The sequence below is a fragment of the Kogia breviceps genome, chromosome 13 (genome assembly GCF_026419965.1).
Source record: "Kogia breviceps isolate mKogBre1 chromosome 13, mKogBre1 haplotype 1, whole genome shotgun sequence".
Lineage (NCBI taxonomy): Eukaryota > Metazoa > Chordata > Mammalia > Artiodactyla > Physeteridae > Kogia > Kogia breviceps.
Window position 1 is genome coordinate 550668 of NC_081322.1, and position 22347 is coordinate 573014.

General features: G+C 38.4%; 1 protein-coding gene across 12 annotated transcripts in view; it reads left to right on the forward strand.

Moving 5' to 3' along the window:
* SNAP91 (synaptosome associated protein 91) overlaps window positions 1–20541 on the forward strand; it is a 150427-nt gene extending 129886 nt beyond the window's left edge. For all 12 annotated transcript variants that reach the window (XM_067011216.1, XM_067011218.1, XM_067011215.1 and 9 more), the window contains 6 exons: window positions 2457–2487; window positions 3378–3489; window positions 12769–12852; window positions 13604–13708; window positions 17149–17251; window positions 19133–20541. In XM_067011216.1, coding sequence (XP_066867317.1) covers window positions 2457–2487; window positions 3378–3489; window positions 12769–12852; window positions 13604–13708; window positions 17149–17241 — 425 coding nt within the window. In that variant the 3' untranslated portion in view covers window positions 17242–17251; window positions 19133–20541. The remainder of the gene's footprint in view (window positions 1–2456; window positions 2488–3377; window positions 3490–12768; window positions 12853–13603; window positions 13709–17148; window positions 17252–19132) is intronic.
* The last annotated feature ends 1806 nt before the right edge of the window (window positions 20542–22347 follow it).

Genomic DNA, 22347 nt, shown 5'->3' on the forward strand with positions numbered 1-22347 from the left:
TACACAAGAGCACAGGTGAATCTAAAATACATTATGCTAAGGGAGAGAAGCCAGACACACAAAAAGTATACACTGGTGATGCCACTTATACAGTTTACTTTTGTGATGGCAGAACTATGGGGCATATATCAGTGATTGCCAGGGTTAGGAGTGAGGGGAAGTCTGCGTTGCAAAGAGAGAGTAGTTTTGAGTGATTAAATTGCTGTGAATCCTGGTTGTGGCGGTGACTACGTGAACCCGTGTGTTTGTCAAACTTTATAGAAATGTACAACCCCCCCCCCGAAGAGCCCCACTGAATTGCACTATAAGTATTTTATTAATGAAAATATATTCCAAAACTGAAAAAAATTTTATCTTCATACTCCTTGTCAATATTGCAGCTTTGCTTTTTTTTACAGAAATTGACAAGCTGAATCTAAGATTTGTATGGAAATGAAAGGAAGCCAGAATAAGCCAAAACATTTTGAATAAAGAAGAATCATTTTGAAAGACTCACACTTCGTGATTTCAAAACTTAACTACAAAGCTACAGTAATTAAGACGAGTGGTACTGCATAGGAATAGGCATATACATCAGTGGAATAGAATGACAGTCTACAAATAAGCTTACACATCTATGGTCAGCTGAGTTTCAACAAAGGTGCCAGGACAGTTCAATGGGAAAAGAGGAAAAGAATCACCTTTTCAACAAACAGTGCTAGGACAAGTGGATATCCACATGTAAAAGGATGAAGTTAGACTTTTTATTTACCCCAAAGTAATTAATTCCAAATGAATCTAGAACTAAGTGTAGGAGTCAAAATGATGAAACTTTTAGAAGAAAATTTATGAGTAAATCTTTATGACCTTGGATTAGATAATGTTCCTAGATATGACAGCACAGTAGAAAATAAAAGATAAATAGGACTGCATCAGAATTAAAAACTTTTGTGCTACCCAAGATAACCATCAAGACCCTGAAATATCCAGAATAAGTAAAGAACTCTTATAACTCAATAATGAAAAGACAACCCAATTTTTAAATGGTCAAGTGATTTCAAAAAGACATTTCTCCAAAGAATATATACCCGTGGCCAATGTACACATGAAAAGAGGCTCAACATCAGTCATCTGTGAAATGCATATCAAAACCACAGTGGAATATCACTTCACACCCATTGGGATGGCTATAATAAAAAAGACAGATCCTAGCCAGGCTTGATAAGGATGTGGAAAAATTAAAACCCTCTACCATGGCTGGTGAGAATGTACCACTGGGCAGCTGCTATGGGAAGCAGTTTGGCAGTTTCTGGAAGTGTTAAGCATAGAGTTACCATTAGGCAGGGGTGCCTAGAAAGCTCTTCCCAAGATCTCTGCTCGGCTTCGCGTAAGCTTCACCCCTGCGGGTCCTTCCTTGAACGCCCTATTTAATCCCGCCTGGCCCTCACTCTCAGCCTACCCCACCAGCTCCTCCTTGCCCTGCTTTCCATTTTCCGTAGGCTTGCCGTGTCACCTTCCAGCAGCCTGTAGACTCTTTTATTACTTCATTGTTTTATCAGCTAGCTCACCCCATCAGAACGCGAGTTCCTCTGGGGTTGGGCTCTCCGCTTTTGGAACTAACCTACCCCAACTGCTTAGAACAGTGCCTAGCATATGTAGGGTTCAATAAATATGTGCTGAAATAATAAATGAATTGAGATTAGAGCAGAATGATTAAGCCCGCTGGGTCAGGAGTCCCCAAGGCCACCCACACATTTGCAGATCCACTAGAAGGACTCAAGGGAGGCAGAGCGTAGTTGCACTTACAGCTAAGGTTTCTCACGGCCGCGTAGTAAGGACACACAGCTGGACCGTCAGGGGAACAGACACAGGCAGAGTCCAGAAGAACCCACACGTGGGCTTCCTTATGCTCTCTCTTCCCCTTGAGGGGAAGAACGCACAAAAATGCAGCAACCCATAGGACGTTCCTGCCCGGGAAAGCCCTTTAGGGGCTCGGCACCCGAGGTTTTTATTGGATGCGGATCCTGTAGGCGCTCTGCCTAGCATGTACCAAGATACCAGTCTCGTGGAAGGAAAGCAGATTTTCAGCATACGCCTTGCTTGTACGGTTTAGATACAGTGATCCACGCTTATCATTAGGAAAACTTTTATCTCAGTGTAGAGAGCAATTTATATTAGCCAGGTCCCCAGCCACACGGGCCTTCCTAAGACGGCGGTCTCAAGCCCGCTACGTTCACTCTTTTCTGGACACCAGTTGACATTAAAATATGATCCTTAAGAATAACGTGAAGTGAAAGAAAATGTTAGACTTGAGAATATGTTTCCTAACATGGTTTCTCCTTTGTAAAACTAAATGCAGTCATTTGTAGGCAAAGTATGGACTTTTTCTACACCTCTGATTCTTTGATCTTTTAAATGTCATATCATTTAAGCTGAGTATAGAGGTTTAAATTGTTTTTTCTTCTATCCATTTATAGATCTTGGAATTTCTGGTACCACGTCCAAAAAGTAAGTGTTTTTGAAATTGTCTGGGTTTCTTATGAAAAGTGTATCTGTACTCATTTGAGACTATCAAACATTGCGCTCATTGGAGTAATTACTCATTCCCAGGCTAGGTAACTGCAAAATTGGCTTTTATTTCATTCCCAGTTTTTGTTTTTGTTGTTATTCTATCGGAACCTCCAAACTGTTGGCTCTGCAGTGAGAAGGAATAATCAATTTCAGCCTCCATATTGTCACTAAGTATATCTAGAAACATTTGGGAATTGTGGTTTGAATACTTTAGTAGCTTTAAATTGTACATTTATTATAATATTCCTAGCTAACATTGATTTTAAAAGAAGTCTCATAGGGGTCAGTTTTAGGGAAGAGAAGTAAAAATGACAAACAATGTACACTTTTTTTAGATGCATATTTCAACGTCTCTGAAATCGGGATGCATTTAACAATAGATGTAATCTTGCGATCACTTGAAGACAGGATGTAGTCATGACATAGTTATGTGAAACCTTCTTTTGAACCCTGTAAGATCCAGAAAGTGCCTTAATGGATTCATCTTCAATTCAACAAAGGATATACAGTATTTATGATATATTTATTTGGCATTTTTTTATATCCAATTCAGTTGAATTTTGTGGCACATTTTTCCATTAGAAGTGACAGGAGATTCTTGTTATCCCTGAGGTCTAAACTCTAACTGATTTTTTTGTCAAATGCTGTTAAGGTCTCCTAGAGGAGATATGGTAAGACTCCTCTATCTGTTTTAACCTGTTCTCTTTATTACCGCTTGACCCAAACAGGCTGCTTCTGACCCCAGATAAAAGTATTTAGGGAGCCACACACCATTCTTTTCTGATTGTGTGTTTGTCTCTTTGTTTGTTTTGCATGCTTGATTTTAGGGGAGATCTTCAGTGGAATGCTGGAGAGAAGAAGTTGACTGGGGGAGCCAACTGGCAGCCAAAAGTAGCCCCTGCCACCTGGTCAGCAGGTGTCCCACCCAGTGCGCCCTTGGTATGTAGTCCCCAGAGGCCAGGACAGTGCGGGCACTTTGCCAGTTTCCAGCTGTATAGAGCAGGGTCCATGTTGCTGAATTTTGCTACTGACATTGTACTTTTTCACCCACATTAGGAGCAAGATGCCATATTTACCAAAATGCAAATGTCATTGACCTTAATAAAGATTATGACCTATCTTTTTATTTTAATTATTTCAAAATAGTATTTATATTTCTTCAGATATTAGTCCTTTATATGTACGATTATGGAAATGATTCTTCAAAACATGTAATATCATTGATCGTTACCTGTGTTTTACCACATTTCTTGCCCAAATTTCCTGATGGCCATAAGAAGTAATGAAAACTTTTTTTCTTACCAGAAAGATTGGGCAGTTTTTCTACTGTGTAAGTGAACTTTCATTTTAAAACCCTATGGATTCTTCTCACCATTTTTTCAATTTGAAACCACTTTCACCATCTTTTCTATAAAGTTTAAATAGGTTTCATTTCTGTATATTAAACTTGTATCAGTATATTAATGCCACCATTCACTCTGTGAAAGAGCATATCACTGGAAATAAAGACTTAATTATTACTTAGTGCGATTTGCCACCACAAAAAGTACATTTCCAGAATAGCAAAATTTACTATTTTTCTATATATGCCCCATATTTAGCAGAACTAGGCTAGCTAGCTACTGCTTCCCCAGCTCACCCGTAGTTTTTCACCTTTGCTTACACCTTCACCTAATTCACCCATCTCCAAGGTTTTCTTGATGCCAACCTCTCCTTGTTGCCTGAATTAATTCCTAACCATCAACCGCCAACCCCAGCCAAACAAGTATGCGTGAAAGTGAATTAATATGAATTAGAATATAAACATTTTAGATAGTCTCCATTAAAAATGATGTGTTCCAGAAATGTATTTAAATATCTGAGTTTTTGAATTTAGAACACATTTCCTTTTTTTTTTTAACTTTTTATTTTATATTGGAGTACAGTTGATTAACAGTGTTGTGTTAATTTCAGGTGTACAGCAAAGTGATTCAGTTATACATATCGATGCATCTGTTCTTTTTCAAATTCTTCTCTCATTTAAGTTGTTACATAATATTGAGCAGAGTTCCCTATGCTATACAGTAGGTCCTTGTTGGTTCTCCATTTTAAATTTAGTAATGTGTACAAGACCACATTTTCTTTTAAACAATTTTATAAATAGTAGTGTTTTTACACATAGTTTCGTAGCCATTTTATAAATAAAAAGAAGCTCAAATCAATCTGAAAAAGGCCTTTTGAATCAAAATTTACCACTAAACAGCACTAATAGTATTAATTGAACTACAGTTTATACTGTAGTTTCTATAGGAAAATACATTCTGTGCTCAGACTTGGTTCTCAAAACCCACTTCCTCCGCACTCCACCCCCTGGTGTTTGTAAGAGAGCAGGAAATTCAGGGGCTGGTATTCCCTGCCTTTGGTGAGTTCAAAGTCTGGAAGAACTTAATTTTAAGAAGTGACTTCTAAACGATAACAATGAGAAGATTGCCTATTATATATGGATATTTACCTCTTCAAATCTTTCTTTTCATTGTTTAAAAACAGTGCTTAAGAGGGCCAGTTTGGTATTTAGCTATCAATAGAGTTCCCTTTTAATTTTTATAAAGGATACTTAGTAGGAAGCTACCAGTCTCTTAAACTGAGCTATGCCCAGGATAACCGTATAATTTATCCCCCAAACTAGGGCTCTTTAAGGGTGAAAGGGAGCATAATTACTACCTTGGGACCCCAAGCATGTGCCTGGTACCTGGTGGCCCACATAGATGCTGAGACCATAAGCGGGTAGCACTCTGGGCCTAGGCAGCTGCACTCCATTCTGTTTTTCTAATTGACATAAAGTTGATTTGCACTGTTGTGTTAATTTCTGCTGTGCAGCAAAGTGACTCAGTTATACACGTATATGTATATATATTTTTTCATATTCTTTTCCATTACGGTTTATTATGGGATATTGAATATAGTTCCTTGTGCTCTACAGTAAGACCTTGTTGTTGATCCATTCTCTATATAATAGTTTGCATCTGCTGACCCCAAACTCCCAGTCCATCCCTCGGCTGCACTCTGTTCTTAAATACAAAAACATTGTTGGGGGTAAAGGGAGAGAGATTCAATAAATGTAAATAACATCCCTAAAGAGAGAGAAAGCTTCTTTAGAACGGATCTTATAAATCTGTTGATACTGCATATTGCAATGAAAGCTCACAATTTATATTATCATCACCAAATTAAAAGAACTAATTTTTCTATTCTGTTCTATGCAAAATTAAAGAGACCTTATCTGCAGTCCTAAGAAGTTTTTATACTTAGTAGTGTTGCCCTTATCAGCAGGATAAAGCTGTTTAATGTTTTTTAACAGGTTAGTTTCACAACAGTCATGGAGGGAAGGGGGCTGAGAATACCGGCATCTGGCAGATCAGCTGTAGGTTTAAAAATTTAAAAAAGGTTGGAGCCAGAGGTGAGGATGGAAAGTAAGACAAGAAAGAAAAGTCTCAGGTAGAGTCCACACAGCTGGGGATAATTGTGAACAAACACACCAAGACACTGGTTGCCCGGGTTTGTATGTGGGGCAGTTTGCTAAGCAGTGAGGCCATTACCCTAGAAGGGGAACAAGGGAGAAGTCCTTTAAAAACGGTATTGAATTGGAGACCTTCCTTGGCCATCACCTCCCCTGAGATGAAGATTTTCATCATACAAGGTTCAGAATTCATCAGATACTTAATTAACAACTCTCGCTTCTTCAGGCCCTCAAGGCTGCCAGTTATCTGATTGTCAGGCACCATCCCTGAGACCGAGATTAATGTTCTTATATTTTTAAACCCCAGAACTCCTTATTTTTGTTTATGAAGCACAAAACTTTACATTGTTCATAATGAAACTCCAGAAACTTAAAGACAGTAAGTAGGCTTTAGCATAAAGTGTCCACAGCAGCTGTGGAAAGAGAAATTAGAACAACAGAAATAATTTATTAGGAGGGCAGAGTTACATGTAGTCCTCTTTCTTTTGTTTATTTTCTTTAACATTTTAGGTAATAATATGAAGGCTGTCCTATGCAGTTACTTCATCATTATTAACCCTCACTTAGTTGTATAAAAATTCACTGCCATTTACTCCATTTACTGCAGAGCTCTTCTTCCTGAGCAAAGCTGTAGCCTTGCTTTTACTTGGTGGTGCAGCTCTAAAGTTTTTCAGACCGTAGAACGCAAGTTATGTCTACAAACCTTGAACAGGACTGGCATATCATCATGGCCATCGAGAGGGTTACTCATTCCTAGTTCTGAGCACACCAGACCTGTTACGTTTCCATCAGACAGACCAGGAAGGTACTTGCAACTCAGAAATATGTGCATTTTGCAGGAGGCCACAGAATCTACAATTCTCCCCCTAAAAACAACTAATCTTTATATGCCTATAGGTGAAAGATTTTGTTGGGTGCTGAAAAAGAAAACAACTTTTAAAACCTTAGGATAAATAATACAGAGGGAGTAAATTATTAAGAGTTAATCTACCGTTTGAGCAAGATGACAAACGTAGACTCCCTTTAAATTTTTTGACCCATTTGTCTGATCAGGATTATCTGCAGGTTCATTTTATTTTGGTAGCTTTTTCCTTTCCCCGTCTTAAGCCCTAATGGTACACTTCTTGTAAATACAGTTATTATTGTATGGTACAATTCTGATAAAATATGCACTTCTGGGTCTGCTGAATAGCCTACCACCTAACCTGTTGAAATGATGAGTAGAGTGAATCTGAAGTATAATACTTCGCTTGTAGGGGAGGAAAAATAACTTTCCATCCATCCTTCTGAATTCTTAGTAGAGACTCCTGTACTAAAAGACGTATGAACGAGAAAAACAGAAGTTTATTAACACGTATGCCTCATATATACAGAGAGATACCCAGAGAAAAAAACATGAGTAACTCCCCAAGGTGGCCCAAGCCACCGGCTTAAATATACCATCTTCCGCTAAAGACAAAAGAGAGAATGATGTGGGGAGGTTACTAGGAAAAGGAGGGTCAACAAAGGTAAGATTTGTTATGTAGATTTAAGTCAGTGACTTCTCCATGGATAAGATTCTCTTGTGATTGGTACAGAGAAGGAGACACCCTTACAAGTGGAGATTTCCTTTATAAATCTCAGTGTCCCTTAATTTCTACTGTTTTCAGAGTTTCTCCTGCTATTCTTCAAAATAATCAACTCAAAAATCATCCTTATGCCAAAGAAGCATATGGTGGTGGGGTGGGTTTTTCTGCTACCCTTCGGATTTTCTTTCATTTAAAAATTTTTTGAGATAAATTTATGTAACATTAAATTCACCATTTTCATAACTTTAAATCGTATAATTCAGTGATTTTTTTAGTATATTTTTGATGTTGTAAAACCATCCCCATTCTCTAATTCCAGAATATCTCCATCACCCCAAAAAGGAACACAGTCTTTCCCAATTTTCCCCTTCCCTATCCCATGACATCCAAAAATTTACTGTTTCTATGGATTTGCCTATTCTGGATTTTTAATACAAACAGAATCATATACTTTGGAGCCTTTTGTGCCTGGTTTTTTGGCTTCTTTCACTTAGCATAATGTTTTCAAGGTTGATCCGTGTGGTGGCATGTATCCGTACTTCATTTTTGTATTGCTGACTATTCTATTGTTTGGATATACCACATTTTATTTATTCATTCATTCATGGATGGAAATTTATGTTGTTTCCACTTTCGGCTATTACGAAAGATGATTCTGTTATTTGTATACAAGTTTGGTAAGAATATATATATATATATGTATGTCCTCAGTTCTCTTGGGAATACACCTAGGAATGGAATTGCCAGGACCTGTGTGACTCCGTTGAGCTTTTTGAGGCACTGCCAAACTTTTTCACAGCAGCTGCATCATCTTAAGTTTCCACCAGCAATGCATAGGGTTTCAATTATGGTTTTCATGTGCATTTCCTTAATGACTGATGATATTGAGAATCTTTTCATGTGCTATTGGCCATTTGTATATCCTTTTTCAGAGAAATGTTTGTTCATGTCCTTCGCCCATTTTATAATTGGGTTGTCTCTTTATTGTTGAGTTCTAAGAGATCTTTATTATTCTGGGTACCAGATACATAATTCGCAAATATTTTCTCCCATTCTGTGAGTTGTCTTTCTTGGTAGTATCTTTTAACGCACAAAGTTTTTGATTCAGATAAGCTCCAGTTTGTCTATTTTTATTGTTATTGCTGTTGCTTTTGGTGTCATATTTAAGAAACCATTGCCTAATCCAAAGTCTTAAGGATTTACACCCAGATTTCCTTCTAAGAGTTGTATAGTTTTATCTGTTACATTAGGTTTTTGACCTATTTTAGGCTCATTTTCATATGTGGTCCAAATTCTTTGTGTTGCATGTGGAAATCTAGTTAATCCCAGAACCATGTGTTGAAAAGACTGGTTTTTCTTCATTTATTGGTCTTGGCATTCTTCTCAAAAAGCAATTGACCATAGATATATAGATTTCTTTCCAGACTCTCTATTCTGTTGTATTGACCTCTATGTCTGTTCTTATGCCAGTACCAAAGTGTTTTGATCAGTGTAGCTTAGTAGTAAGTTTTGAAAACAGAAAGTATGAGTCCTTCAAATTTGTTCTTGTTTTATGAGATTGTTTTGGCTATTCTGGGTCCCTTGCATATCCATGTAAATTTTAGGTTCAGATTGTCCATTTTTCCAGAAGAAGCAGTTGAAGTTTTTATAGGGTTTGCACTGAATCTGTAAAGCAAATTGAGAAATATTGCCATCTTAACAACATTGTCTTCCAGTCCATGAACAGAGGACATCTTTTTATTTATCTGAGTCTTCTTTAATTTCTTTAACAATGTTTTATAGTTGTCAGTGTACAAGTCTTATACTCTCTGTTAAATTTATATCTAAGTGTGTTATTTTCAATGCTGTTGTAAATTAATTTTTTTATAATTGCATATTTTATTGTTCATTGCTAGTGTAAGGTGAATGTCACGTTGATTTTTGTATATTTATTTTGTATCCTGTGACTGTGCTGAACTTGTTTATTAACTCTGATAGTTTTTGTGTGTGTGGATTCTTTTTTTTTTTTTTTTTTTTTACGGTATGCGGGCCTCTCACTGCTGTGGCCTCTCCCATTGCGGAGCACAGGCTCCGGACGCGCAGGCTCAGCGGCCATGGCTATGGGCCTAGCTGCTCCGCGGTATGTGGGATCTTCCCGGACTGGGGCACGAACCTGTATCCCCTGCATCGGCAGGTGGACTCTCAACCACTACGCCACCAGGGAAGCCCTGTCTGTGTGTGGATTCTTTAGGATTTTCAATATATAATAAGCTCATATCATCTACAAATAGAGATAGTTTTATTTCTTCCTTTCTTTCTGGATGCTATTTCTTTCTTTTTCTTACCTAATTGCGCTGACTAGACTTTCCAGTACATCTTTGTCTTGTTCTTAGGGAGAAAGCTTTCAGTCATTCAACATTAAGTACGATGTTAGCCATGAATTATTTGCAGATGCCCTTTATCAGGTTAAGGAATTACCCTTCTGTTCTTATTTTATTTAGTGTTGTTTTGTTCATGAAAGGATGTTGGATTTCATCAAATGCTTTTTCTGTATCTACTGAGATGATCTTTTTTCTTATATTCTATTAATATGACATATTACATTGATTGAGCCTACCTTGCATTCCTGGGATAAATCTCACTTGGTTTTGGTGTGTAATTCTTTTAATATGCTGCTGGATGTGGTATGCTAGTATTTTGTTGAGAATTTTTGTATCAATGTTTGTAAAGGATTTGGTCTGTAGTTTTCTTGTGATATCCTTGTCTGGCTTTGGTATCACAGTAATACTGGAATCAAAGAATAATTAGAAAATGTTCCCCTTCTTTTTTTTTTTTTTTTTTTGAGAACTTGAGAAGGATTGAAATTAGTTCTCCTTTATAAATGTAATAGAACTGACCAGTGAAGCCATCTGGTTTTGGGCTTTTCTGTGATAGAAGGTTTTTGATTACTGACTCAGTCTCTTTACTTGCTATACAACTATTTAGATTTTTCTATTTCTTCGTGAGTCAGTTTTCATAGTTTATGTCTTTCGAGGAATTTGACCATTTCATCTAGATTATCTAATGTTTTAGCATGTAATTTCTGATAATATTTCCTCATAATTTTTTATTTCTGCAAGGTTGGTAGTAATATCTCCACTTCCTTTCCTGATATTGGTCATGTAAGTTTCTCTCTCTTCCTTGGTTTGTCTACCTGAAAGTTTGTTAATTTTATTGATCTCTTCAGAGAACCAACTTTAGGTTTCTTCTATTTCCTCTTTTGTTTTCCCATTCTCTATTTCACTTTTCTCTGATCTAATCATTATTATTTCCTTTCTCTGCTCACTTTGGAATTGGTTCTTCTTTTTTGCAGTTCCTTCTGGTAGAAGTTTAGGTTATTGATTTGAGATCTTTCTCCTGCATATGGGCTATATGTTCTTGTTTCTTTGCATGCCTCATAATTTTTTGTTGAAACCTGGACACTTTGAATATTATAATATGGCAGCTTTGGAAATCATGTTCTACTCCCTCCCCAAGGTTTTTGTTGCTACTTTTTTTGTTGTTTTGCTACCTTGGTTTGGGGGAGGGAGTTTTTGTTTGTTTGTTTGTTTTGTCCTTATAGCTAAGTGGTCAGCTAATGATCAGACAGATACTACTTAAACTCCTGGAACCAAAAATATCTCCCAGTCTTTGCAGAGGGGCTCTGAGTATGTATTAGGCATGACTTCAGACTCAACCAGGCAGTTTGCAACTCTGCCTTAGCGATCACTGCTGCTTTCTTAAAGCCTCAAAGTCAACCCAGAGGCATCTCACATCTTTCCTGAGCATATGCACAGCCCTGGGCATCTGCATGGCTATCTAAATTCCCAGGAGAAGGTCTGGATTTTTCAAACCCTTAATACTCAAAGCATCTCATTCTCCAGCCTTTCCTTTTGAGCTTTTCGTTTAGTCTGCTGTTTTTGCTGACTGATATCCATTGCCTGATACAGCAACAACTGAAAAATTTGCCTTTAAGTATTTTCCACAAATGTCTTCAGGTAACAACTTTAGCACTAGATGGGTCCCCAGTTTGGCAAGATAAAGACAAGCCTTTTGAGCCAGTGTTTCCAGGGAGCCACGTATACACGAGACAAGACAAAGCAAATAATTAAAATATATTCTGCTCCTCGTGGTACTATTACTGGGACTGTGTGCTGTTATTTTCAAAGCTACAGCTGAACTGGAGAACAGTGGCTGGAACTCTAGGGTAAGTTAAAATGCCCCAAAACTCAATGTTCTTACCAAGATTCAGCTGATTTTTTTTTTTTTTTTTTGATTAAGTACTTTCTAGGCTGCTGCAAACTTTTAGTTAGTTTCCAGAGTTCCAAAAAAGTTGATTTTGACCATTTTTGCCTGTTTTTCCATTGCTTTTATGCCTAGGGGCCCTCTTAGAGTTCCTTATTCCACCATTTTTGCTGATATCACTATACTTTTTGAATTAGGATTTTGCTCTGATGGTTAACTTAAATTTAAGAGATTGCAGCAGGGTTAATTTTATGCATAAGGGAGATATTAGGAGTTTTGATGTGTGACTGAAAACTATCAAACCTGTGCCTGAAATGGGATATATGTATGATATTATGTGCAGTCCTCTAAACGCTTCCTAAAACTTAGAATTAATTTTGGTCTTTGTGCAAATGTACAACAGTCAAAAGTCAGAGAGAAGCAAATATAACACAGAAAAGAATAATATAAAAATGGGAGGGGAAATGGAAACCAAGCATTAAAAATGTAAATGAAAGCATTCTTTAAATTTCTAATTCAGTGCCTATTGGAGGATATAATGATAGGAAAAGACAAGCTTAGAAAAATTTGACTTGTTTACAGTGAGGGTGGTATAAGGAGATAGAGACGAAGCCCAGTGCTTGAGTGTAAGCTGAGCCCTAATAAGTGAACCCATAATAGCACCACAACAGTGAACATCAAGTTAGTAACCTTCTTCATATCACTGGCGTGGTGCTAGTGCCTTTTTTTTTTAAATTTAAAACTGAAATTTGAGATTTCTTTACATCTTTATACATACTTAAGGGCATGCATTTTAAAATTGTATTCTGTCATTTTAAAACCAAATTATATTGGTTCTTTTTGTTTGTTGTTGTTGTTGTGTGTGTGTGTGTGTGTGTGTGTGTGTGTGTGTGTGTTGTTTCGTTTTTATAGCAAGGAGCTGTACCTCCAACCAGTTCAGTTCCTCCTGTTGCTGGGGCCCCATCTGTCGGACAACCTGGAGCAGGATTTGGAATGGTGAGTGATGACCGGTGCTAAAACTTGTAATTAATACTTCTACGGCTTTCACCAAATCCCATATTAACTATAGAATATAATTCTCCCCAAAACGCAATGAAGTAAAAAGTTAAGTCATCTGCTTTAGACATTAAGTAGTCTACAGAGGGCATGATTGAGTCCTTATAAGACACTTAAATTCTGCCATCAAAATAATTTTTATAATACACTGTTATGTCATTTTTGGAGTACTATTTATCAAACATATTTTCAGCTCAATCATCAAAATCCACTTTTAATCACTATACTAGGACTTTTCACTTACCACCTCTATCACTAGCAAATTTTAGAGCCATTTTCCATAAAGAAACAAGTTTTCATCTCTTCAAGAACTGTGCTTCCAGAAGATGGATAAACAGCAACAAAGACTGGGTGGGGTGAGGGTGCTGTGTGGCCGGCCAGGCTCCCTACCGCACCTCAGTGCTTCTCTGCCGTCTGCCAACCTCACAGCACCCATTGTTCAAAATTACAAATTATACTCTCTCACAGACCTGGATTCCTCAGGGGATACGGGGATATATGTATACGTGTAGCTGATTCACTCTGTTCTACTGCAGAAACTAACACACCATTGTAAAGCAATGATACGCCAATAAAGATGTTTAAAAAAAAAAAAAGGAAAGAAAAATTTTCAGGAAGGTATTAAAGACGTCAAGGTCAGGGCATTGCCAGAGTAGATTCCACTTGTGCTGTGAACCGCTCTGCTTTTCAGCCTCCTGCTGGGACAGGCATGCCCCTGATGCCTCAGCAGCCTGTCACGTTTGCACAGCCCATGAGGAGGCCACCCTTTGGAGCCGCAGCTGTACCCGGCACACAGGTCAGTTTTTAAGCGTCCCACAAAAGAATGACATGACTTTATAAATGTAACACTGTCATGTGACAGACCGTTTAAAAATGTTTTTACCTGATACAGTCTTCATACCTGTTGCTTCAGAAGTAAAGGGAACATGGAAGAGAGATGAGCAATAGTGTGACATCTGGAGGAAAACGATGGAAATAACTAACTGTCCTCAAGTCCGTCCATTCCTCTCCTACTTAATTCAGAGTGGTTCATGAGAACTACCAGGTGTTTAAAGTATCCAGGCATTAGTCCAGAAAAAATGAGCAGCTCTGATCCATACTCTTATTATGTGTTCCCAAAGTTAGCCAAAGGAACGTGAGGGACACAGTCCTCCAGATTGCCAAGTTTGCCCAAGACTAGTAACGCAAACTGCAAAGCCTGAGGGAGCAAGCAGTTCCCACAAGGCTGCCCTCACATCAGACCCTTCGGGTCCCAAGGGCCACCCTCACTTCCAGCTGCCTACAAATTTGAGGGTTCCCAGGACCATCCTCAGATTAGACAGTTTTCTAGAATGACTCACAGAACTCAGGAGAGCACTAACTTTATGATGACCGTTTTCGTGTAGTAAAAAGATGCAAATCAGATCCAGGCAAAAGAAGAGATGCATAAGGCAAAGTCTGGGAGGGGCCCACACGTGAGGCTTCTCTGTCCTCAGGGATGCATTACCCACCTGGCATCAACGTGTGAGGATACGCAAGCCGTACTGCCAACCCAGGAAGCTTACCTGAGCTTCAGCGTGCAGAGTCTTTATTGAGGTTTCGTTAGATGGGAATGACTGACTGAGTTCAACCACATGGGAAATAATTCAGTCTCCAGCCCTCCTCCCTCCCTGAAGGTCAGGCTCATATCCTGTGGCCCAAAGACTTAACTCTGTAATCACATGGGTGGTCTTTCTGGCATGGCTAGCCCTCCACCCCGAGTCATCTTGTTAGCATAAATGATCAGGTGTGGTTCCAGACACCCACCCTGCATAATAAAGACATTTCTATCACCCAGGACGTTTCCAAGGGTTGAGAGGTTACCTACCAGGGTCCAGGACAAAGGGCACGCCTCTCTTTAGATGAGGCTAAATTTCTTACTGCACAATGTGCTACTTTCCCTTATGAAGGTGCTAAAATATATGCACTTGGTTGAACTGTTGTGCTGCCAATGGTGATGCTGATACTGATGAGCCGCTCTCTCTTCATCGCTCTCGTAAACGGCCTGGCCAGAGTGAAGGTGTACGTAGAGCCAAAGCGGTCGGTGTGAGAGATTGATTTACATGGAGGCAGGACACTGTAACTACTAGCACCGTGCCGAGCAATCCAAAACACAAAGCTCAAATGTATTTTAAGGACATCGGTAAATAGTTTCACTTCTGTAATGTTTTTAATTTACCACACGGGTATTTATATTGTTTCAGCCAAGGAATCCTACTGTGAACTTTCTGAGTGTACTTTAATCCCCTTTGCTTCCTTGAATCATTTCTAAATTCATTTTCTACCTGTTCCCCAAATATGCTTTCAGCTTCTTTACTTTAACCCTCAAAAGCCATAATGACTAGGACAGAGAATGGTGGGTGTCCAGAGAGATGAATTTACAGTGTAAGAGACTCTAGCCTTCAAGGCCATAGCCAAAGCACTGGCTTCATGAGAGATCTTCTGTTCTGCTCTCATACTAATGAACGCTGCCTAAAGTTGTTCGGGGGGAGTGGGGTGGTAGTGAGGTGGAATAGGTGTAATAGTTGGTTTTAAATTTAATCTGGATATATTTAAATTCTAGGAAGGATCTCATTTATTGGGAATGTCTCCTTGATGGTTAAATGTATCCATGACTATCTACCACCTTTTTGAAAAAAAGGAAGGATGTTCCTATTTTTATGAGATTTTTAAAAGTCATTGTATTTGGTGCGCTGAAAGCTTTAGAAATAAATTAATATAATTTTATTATTTAAGGTAGTTTTTCTGTGTGATACCAGTGTTACAGAGCGTCAGTTTGTTTACTTAATTCAAAGAAGGAAAATGAGAAATAGATGATATGATGAAAACACAGTGTTTTCATCATTTAATTGAATTTATGGTAATTTAGGAAACGGTATGCCACACTTACTCAATTTCTAGATTGTATTTCCTATATCAGAGAGGAAGCATAGCTGATTATATGCTAGATGCGGAAGTTAGCACGAGTTGGTAGCTTTAGAAAACGAAACAGTTTTTCATTACTGATACGTGGACTGTTCCCCTGCTGCTCAGTTGGTTAGTATCACGATGTTGTCATATCACCTAACCGTTAATTATAGACCAGTCCTTGAGTTTCTTATCTTCCAAACAACTTTGACCCTTACCCCGGTCTTTCTATGAAATACGATCCCAGTTTTAAAAATGGAAATTTGACTGATAGATAACTACAGTCAGTCAATAGTTCATGGACATAGGAACAAATCTGAAACTTCTTACCTCTGGAGCTTTGTTTATGGAACCAATGAAAACATACGTCCGTGCCCTACAATCCCAGGTCTCTGAGGTTTCCATCACGTCCTAAGCGTAGGAGGAAATTACTTAGACTCGAAGGATACATGTCAGTTATTGCTCTGTGCAAATTCCATGACCTTTTTCAAGGCCTTGTACCCTAACAATCCTGCAAAAGCCTGTTCCTGGCACCTATGTCTGTCACACGATGAAATAATTTAGGTATTCGCTAAACAGAAACAAGGCAAGAAAATGTTTTGTTGCTTTCGCTGCAGGCTTAGTGTCATTCTTCTCTATAGTCTGTAAAAATTAGTCCTCTCTACGAGCTGGATAGGCAAGATTGGAATTAGCGGCATTCATAACTAGGAGACTGTTTGCTCATCTGAAACTAACAGTGCCCCCAAACTTGACAGGTTTTCCCTTAAAATACTTTACATGAAATCCTAGTATATTTAGCTGATATTTTAAAGTAATTTCTTAAGTAACTTTCTGCAAGCTGTTTTCTTCCCATTTTTCCTTCAAACTCACTCTCACTCTAAGAGAAGTCATTTATATTCCTTTATTAGTTTAGTGGTACTAATGACTCAAAGTAAAATGCTTTGAATAGAGAAATTGTTTGGGTTTTGGTTTTTTTTTTTTTACTGTACATTCATAATAGCTTTAATGTGACTAGTTTTTCACATCTTCCCTAACTAATACCCATATTGTTCTACCAGAGTCCTCAAATTTTACTTTGGCAAAATTTGATGTCAAAGAATTTCAAGAAAGCCAATATCCTTTGAAGTGTGTTTTGTAAATCCAAAATCTAAAACAACACTGTGACTGAGTAGAACAAAGTAGATTTTGTAAACTTTTAGCCGTCTAATCTTCTGCATGTTTGTTTTCTGTGGTATGTGCTCGGCCTAATGCTTATCTATCTCTCTGTTTGCTTTCTGTTTCCACTATCTTGGGCTGGCTTTTCCCCCTTAGCTTTCTCCAAGCCCTACACCTGCCACTCAGAGTCCCAAGAAACCTCCAGCAAAGGACCCATTAGCGGATCTTAACATCAAGGATTTCTTGTAAACAATTTAAGGTATCTAATATTGAGCTTTTCCTGTGGGCTTGCAATAATGACCTATGCTATGCTTAGCTATTTTATTAGGTATAATATTTGTACTTCTGTGTTTTTAATACATGTATACAATAATAATTTGAATGTTTATGCTTTTTAATCAATATTGAAAGCTATCTTTGTCAATGATTTTTTTAAATCTTAATTTATAAAACTAAGAGGGAGAGAAACCTCCCAGATTGTCCTTACCCTGGAAAGCACAAAGAATATACTGATAAAGCAAAAAGTTGCCCAAGCTACTACATAAATTAGAAAATTACCACTTCATTCCATGATGACTGGAATTTATAGAAAGGTAACAGTTATCATACTTCATTGAGAAATTGTCTAAGAATATATTTGGCCACAATAATTGTAATTTTATTTTGCTTATTCTTATGTGGCCTCATCAAATAAAGCTTAGATTATTATCCTTGTATTTCTGCATTCAAGCAAAATTTTAAATTTCTGACATTCTCGTTTTAAATTTCTAATGTAATTTTTGAAATTACATTATGACTAATCGTGGACTTACAGAAGAAAACTGATGAAGGAAAAGGGTTTACCACTAACCCAACCCCAGCACCTAACACAGTGGGTCGGTTCTCAAGAAATACTTGCTGAATGTGGATGAACAGTGGTAATGATGCTGTTCATTTACATCGTATTTTTCGTACTTGCCGGTCATTAACCCTTTGACCGTCTCTGTAGAAGGTCAGACCCTGCGAGATAAACTAGTCAGACACTTTTGCCTCCATTTCACAGCTAAAGCAACTAACTGTTCCTTGGCATTGAGTGATTTACCCAAGGTCACGCTGGAAGAGCAGTAAGAGTGTCGAAGCTTTGGGACCCCCCGTCCAGTGTTATTTTTATCGTATATCTACTGCCTATATTTTTTTAAACTTTCTCAAATGCCTGCTAAGATTTTTGTGGATTCCTGCCTTCCGAGTTTTTTCTTCATACAAAATTAATAAATAATTCAGCATTTTAAGGCCTTGGCATCTCAGCCAAGTAATTCTCCTTGTGCCCAACTTTTCTGTCCCACTCTGGTTTGGATTGGGCTGAGGTAAGCATCACGTAGGCATAAGTAAGACAACGAGCACTTACTTCTTAGCAGCTGAAGTTTCAGGAATGACCAAGGACACTGCAGGGAGCAGCCTTTCTTCCTCCTTTTATTCAGTAATATTGCCGTCAGTCTATGCAGGAACTCTGATAAGGACCTGAGACAGTCCCTGCCCTCAGAGATTCACAGTCAAAAGAGGGACAGATACAGACTATGTTATGAAGAAGAGTTACCTCCATGGCTAAGCCTGAAGACCCCAGGGAAGTTTTCCTGGCAGAGATGTTGAAGCGTGGGAGATAGCCAGGCTGACTAGTGGGGGGTGGCATAAGTGAAAGCTTTGAATCGCCAGGGATATCTCCCCTCTATTCTGTTCTGTCACTTGTGCAACTGTTTAGTGGCTCCTTGAAAACCCTAACTGAAAAGGACCAAAAAAAAAAAAAAACCAGGGAGTCCCTGCCCTTCCCCCTTTTTTTCACTGCCCTTTTTTTAAGGTTAGCTGTTCTTAATTGGTACTGAATGTCCTGCTAAGGTTTCTAAGTATCCAAATTTCAAAATCTTGCCGATAGAATTTTCTTATCTAAAAATGAAGCTATACATTGAAAGTTTTTTTTCTCCCCCTGGATGAAATTTTAAGCTTGTTTTAAGGAATTGTGAAAAGTATATAAATGTGACTTCGGTAACACGAAAACCTTTGGTGTAAAGATTTTCATCGTAACGGCGAAGTAAAATTGCAAGGAAGGTAAAATCTTTGAGGAGTACGTAGTATTGTTTTCTAATTCTAGTGCTTTTTATCTTTACAGCTGCAATTTTTGTGACTGAATAGGAAAAAAAATAATGAGTTTGGACACTTCAAATAAGACATGCTCAGAGTTTCAAAGGGAGCCGCCAGTACCAATCCCAATGCTTATACATAACTCCTCTTCCAAAATGTGTAGCACAGCTGTGAGAGTGAACATTAGGAACGTGTACTACCTTAGCTGTTATCCCTACTCGCAAAATTGTAGTGTATATATGGGTTCTTTGTGTGTTGTACGATGTAAACCACGAATGGATGTTTCTACTGCCTTTAGTGCTTTTCCGGACCTCACCCATGGATGGATGTTGCAGCTGTTGGGTGGTGAGCCATTTGGAAAGACGTGTCTGTGTTTTTGAAGGTTTCAATGTATATATAACTTTTGGACAAACCTAAACTCTCCCCATAAATTCTCTTTTCTTCTGTATGTACGTTACAAACATAGTGTGATGATACCAGATAGTAAGGAAAACACTCTTAAATATACAGAACTTTTTTCGGTGTGGAGTACACTTTTCCAATCACAGGAACTTCAGCTGTTGTGGGAAATGTTTATTTTTGTGGCACTGTATATGTTAAGAACTTTTATTTTAAAAAAATATAAAGGTTAATGTCCATAACAAATATTTCTCCTCGAAGCTACCTTATCAAGAATGAAAATCATGTGGGAAGAATTCCATATTCAATCACTGCTATATGAAAAGATATATTTTAATTATATTTCACAGGTTTCGCATCTAAATTGACCTATTTGTTCATTTTTGATTCAATGCACCGAAAAGTGAAGGGTCCATTTCCGTCATGTCCGTGAAAATGCAGTTAGAAATGTGCTCTTCAAGTGATTATAAAGGCACCCCAAGGTATAACTGTAATTTAAAGACTACTGCAAATATTTTTATTTTCTTGTGGGTTTTATGTACATCTGTTAATTTAGTATTTCTTTATGTATTCTGTAGAGTAGTGTTTTTCCATCCCTCAACTGAGCTCAAAGTAGGTTTTGTTGTACCATTGTGATTAGAATTTAAACTAAATCAGAGAATTGTATCCTTTACTGTACATATTGTATTCTTTAATTTTTAAGTTGTCATGTTGTCTGTGCTGATGGCTTGGCTTAAGATTTCGATGCATAAATGAGGTCACTGTTGATCAGTGTTGCTAGTGGCTTGGCAGTTCTTCGTTAAAGCATATTGGGTTGGAAAGGTGTTTGCCTTTTTATCAAATTATTCAATAGCTGTATGGTACCATTTAAAAGTGGTTGTATCTGAATTTACTGTGGGGATAACATACTGTAATGGGGAAAAATTACCTAAAACCAATTTCAAAATGGCTTTTCTTTGTATTTCAGTTTAAAAACCCAGTGCATGTATGCCCTCTGAGATGCAATAAACACCTTGAACAAAGAAAATGCAAACATAATCTTTCTCTCTTTGATTATTTCTTAGGGGAAAAAGTCTGTTTCAGATGACACACATATCATATATAAAATATTGCAAATGCTAAAACAGTTAGGATGAGAAATGCGGTCTGTGCCAACATAGTTTTGATTATTTTCCAATAAAGTAAAAACAAGGATAAAAAGAACAATTTTGGGCTGCCCTGGTGGCGCAGTGGTTGAGAGTCCGCCTGCCGATGCAGGGGACGCGGGTTCGTGCCCCGGTCCGGGAAGATCCCACGTGCCGCGGAGCGGCTGGGCCCGTGAGCCGTGGCCGCTGAGCCTGCGCGTCCGGAGCCTGTGCTCCGCAGCGGGAGAGGCCACAACGGTGAGAGGCCCGCGTACCGCAAAAAAAGAAAAAACAATTTTAATCAGCTGTCATTAAACTTGGGACTCCGTGGCTACTGCCAAATACACTGAAATTCCATATTCCAAAAAAGAGAAGGATGAGCTTTCTTTTAAAATATGCAGTTAAATTCTTATAATAGTTTTGCAAGAATTCTCTGTGGAAGTTGAAGAATTGTATGATTTTAGGTAATAGTTGACAGTACTCACACACTTGCATGCACAGGTACTCGACACAAAGTCTAGATTAGCTGATTTAGTAAAATTGGATGACTTGATGCCTATAACTAGATTGTTACAGTGTCTCAAAAAGTAGTCCAATCAGATAGAAGCACATTTCTATTTCTAAAATTGTCTTTCCCTTAGTTACCTAGGATTTGTATCTGGCGAACTAACTTTCAGAAGCTAGTATCTGATTATGTAATGTGACTTTTATAGATTACATTTTGATCATATGTTACTTGGCAGGCATATTGTAATAAAAATGTGTTTCAGATTGTAAATAATTTTCCGCTTAATACTGCATTTTTAATATGCGTTTTTCCCTCCATTGAATGACCCGTGTGGTATAAATGCTTAATAGGTGACGCTACAACAGCGCTATTTTTAAATGGGATGCTGGAACCTTGCTGTGGTGAGGTTCTTGACGTCCCTGGGTGGGGAACTGTCTTATAGATGAGATGCCGGATCAGGTCCTCTGCTCGGACGGTTTCTCTCTCTGGAGAACTTCCAACACAGGTGCATTTTCCCCGTGGTGTTCTTCCTCGTGGTGCGCGTGCCTCTCCTGCCTCTCCTGGGCCCTCCGCGCGTACACACGTAGGCACACTATTCAGGGTGTGGCCGCGCCACTGCTCACGCGAGAGGTCACTTTGCGGGCCAGCGCAGGGCCCTGTGCCTTAATTCCCTCCCCCAAGCCCATGAGTACAGCTAAATCCTACTCGCCCAGCATGGCTCCCCACCGTCCTCTTCTCAGAGCCCAACTTTCCTCAGCCTTGATGGCACTTACCATACTGTGTTATAATCGGCTGGGAAGGTGGCTTCCGCCCTGGCCATTTGGGAGCCTCAAAGGCAGGAAACGCCTCCTCTTGCTCAGACCCTCAGCAGCTAGCACTTCAGTAGGTGTGTGTCTGAAGGATGAACACAGTACATTCGTTCTTTTTTTTTTTTTAACTTTTATTGGCGTCTAGTTGATTTACAATGTTGTGTTAGTTTCTGCTGTACAGCAAAGTGGATCAGTTATACATACACATATGTCCACTCTTTTTAAGATTCTTCTGTGTAGGCCATTACGGAGTATTGAGCGGAGTGCCCTGTGCTCTACGGTAGGTCCTTATTAATTAACCTATTTTACATATAGTACTATGTATATGTCTTAGAGGTCTTTTCACTTACTTGGATACTGCTGGGCTGTTGTATTTCTGATGACTAAAGAATAACTCTCATAC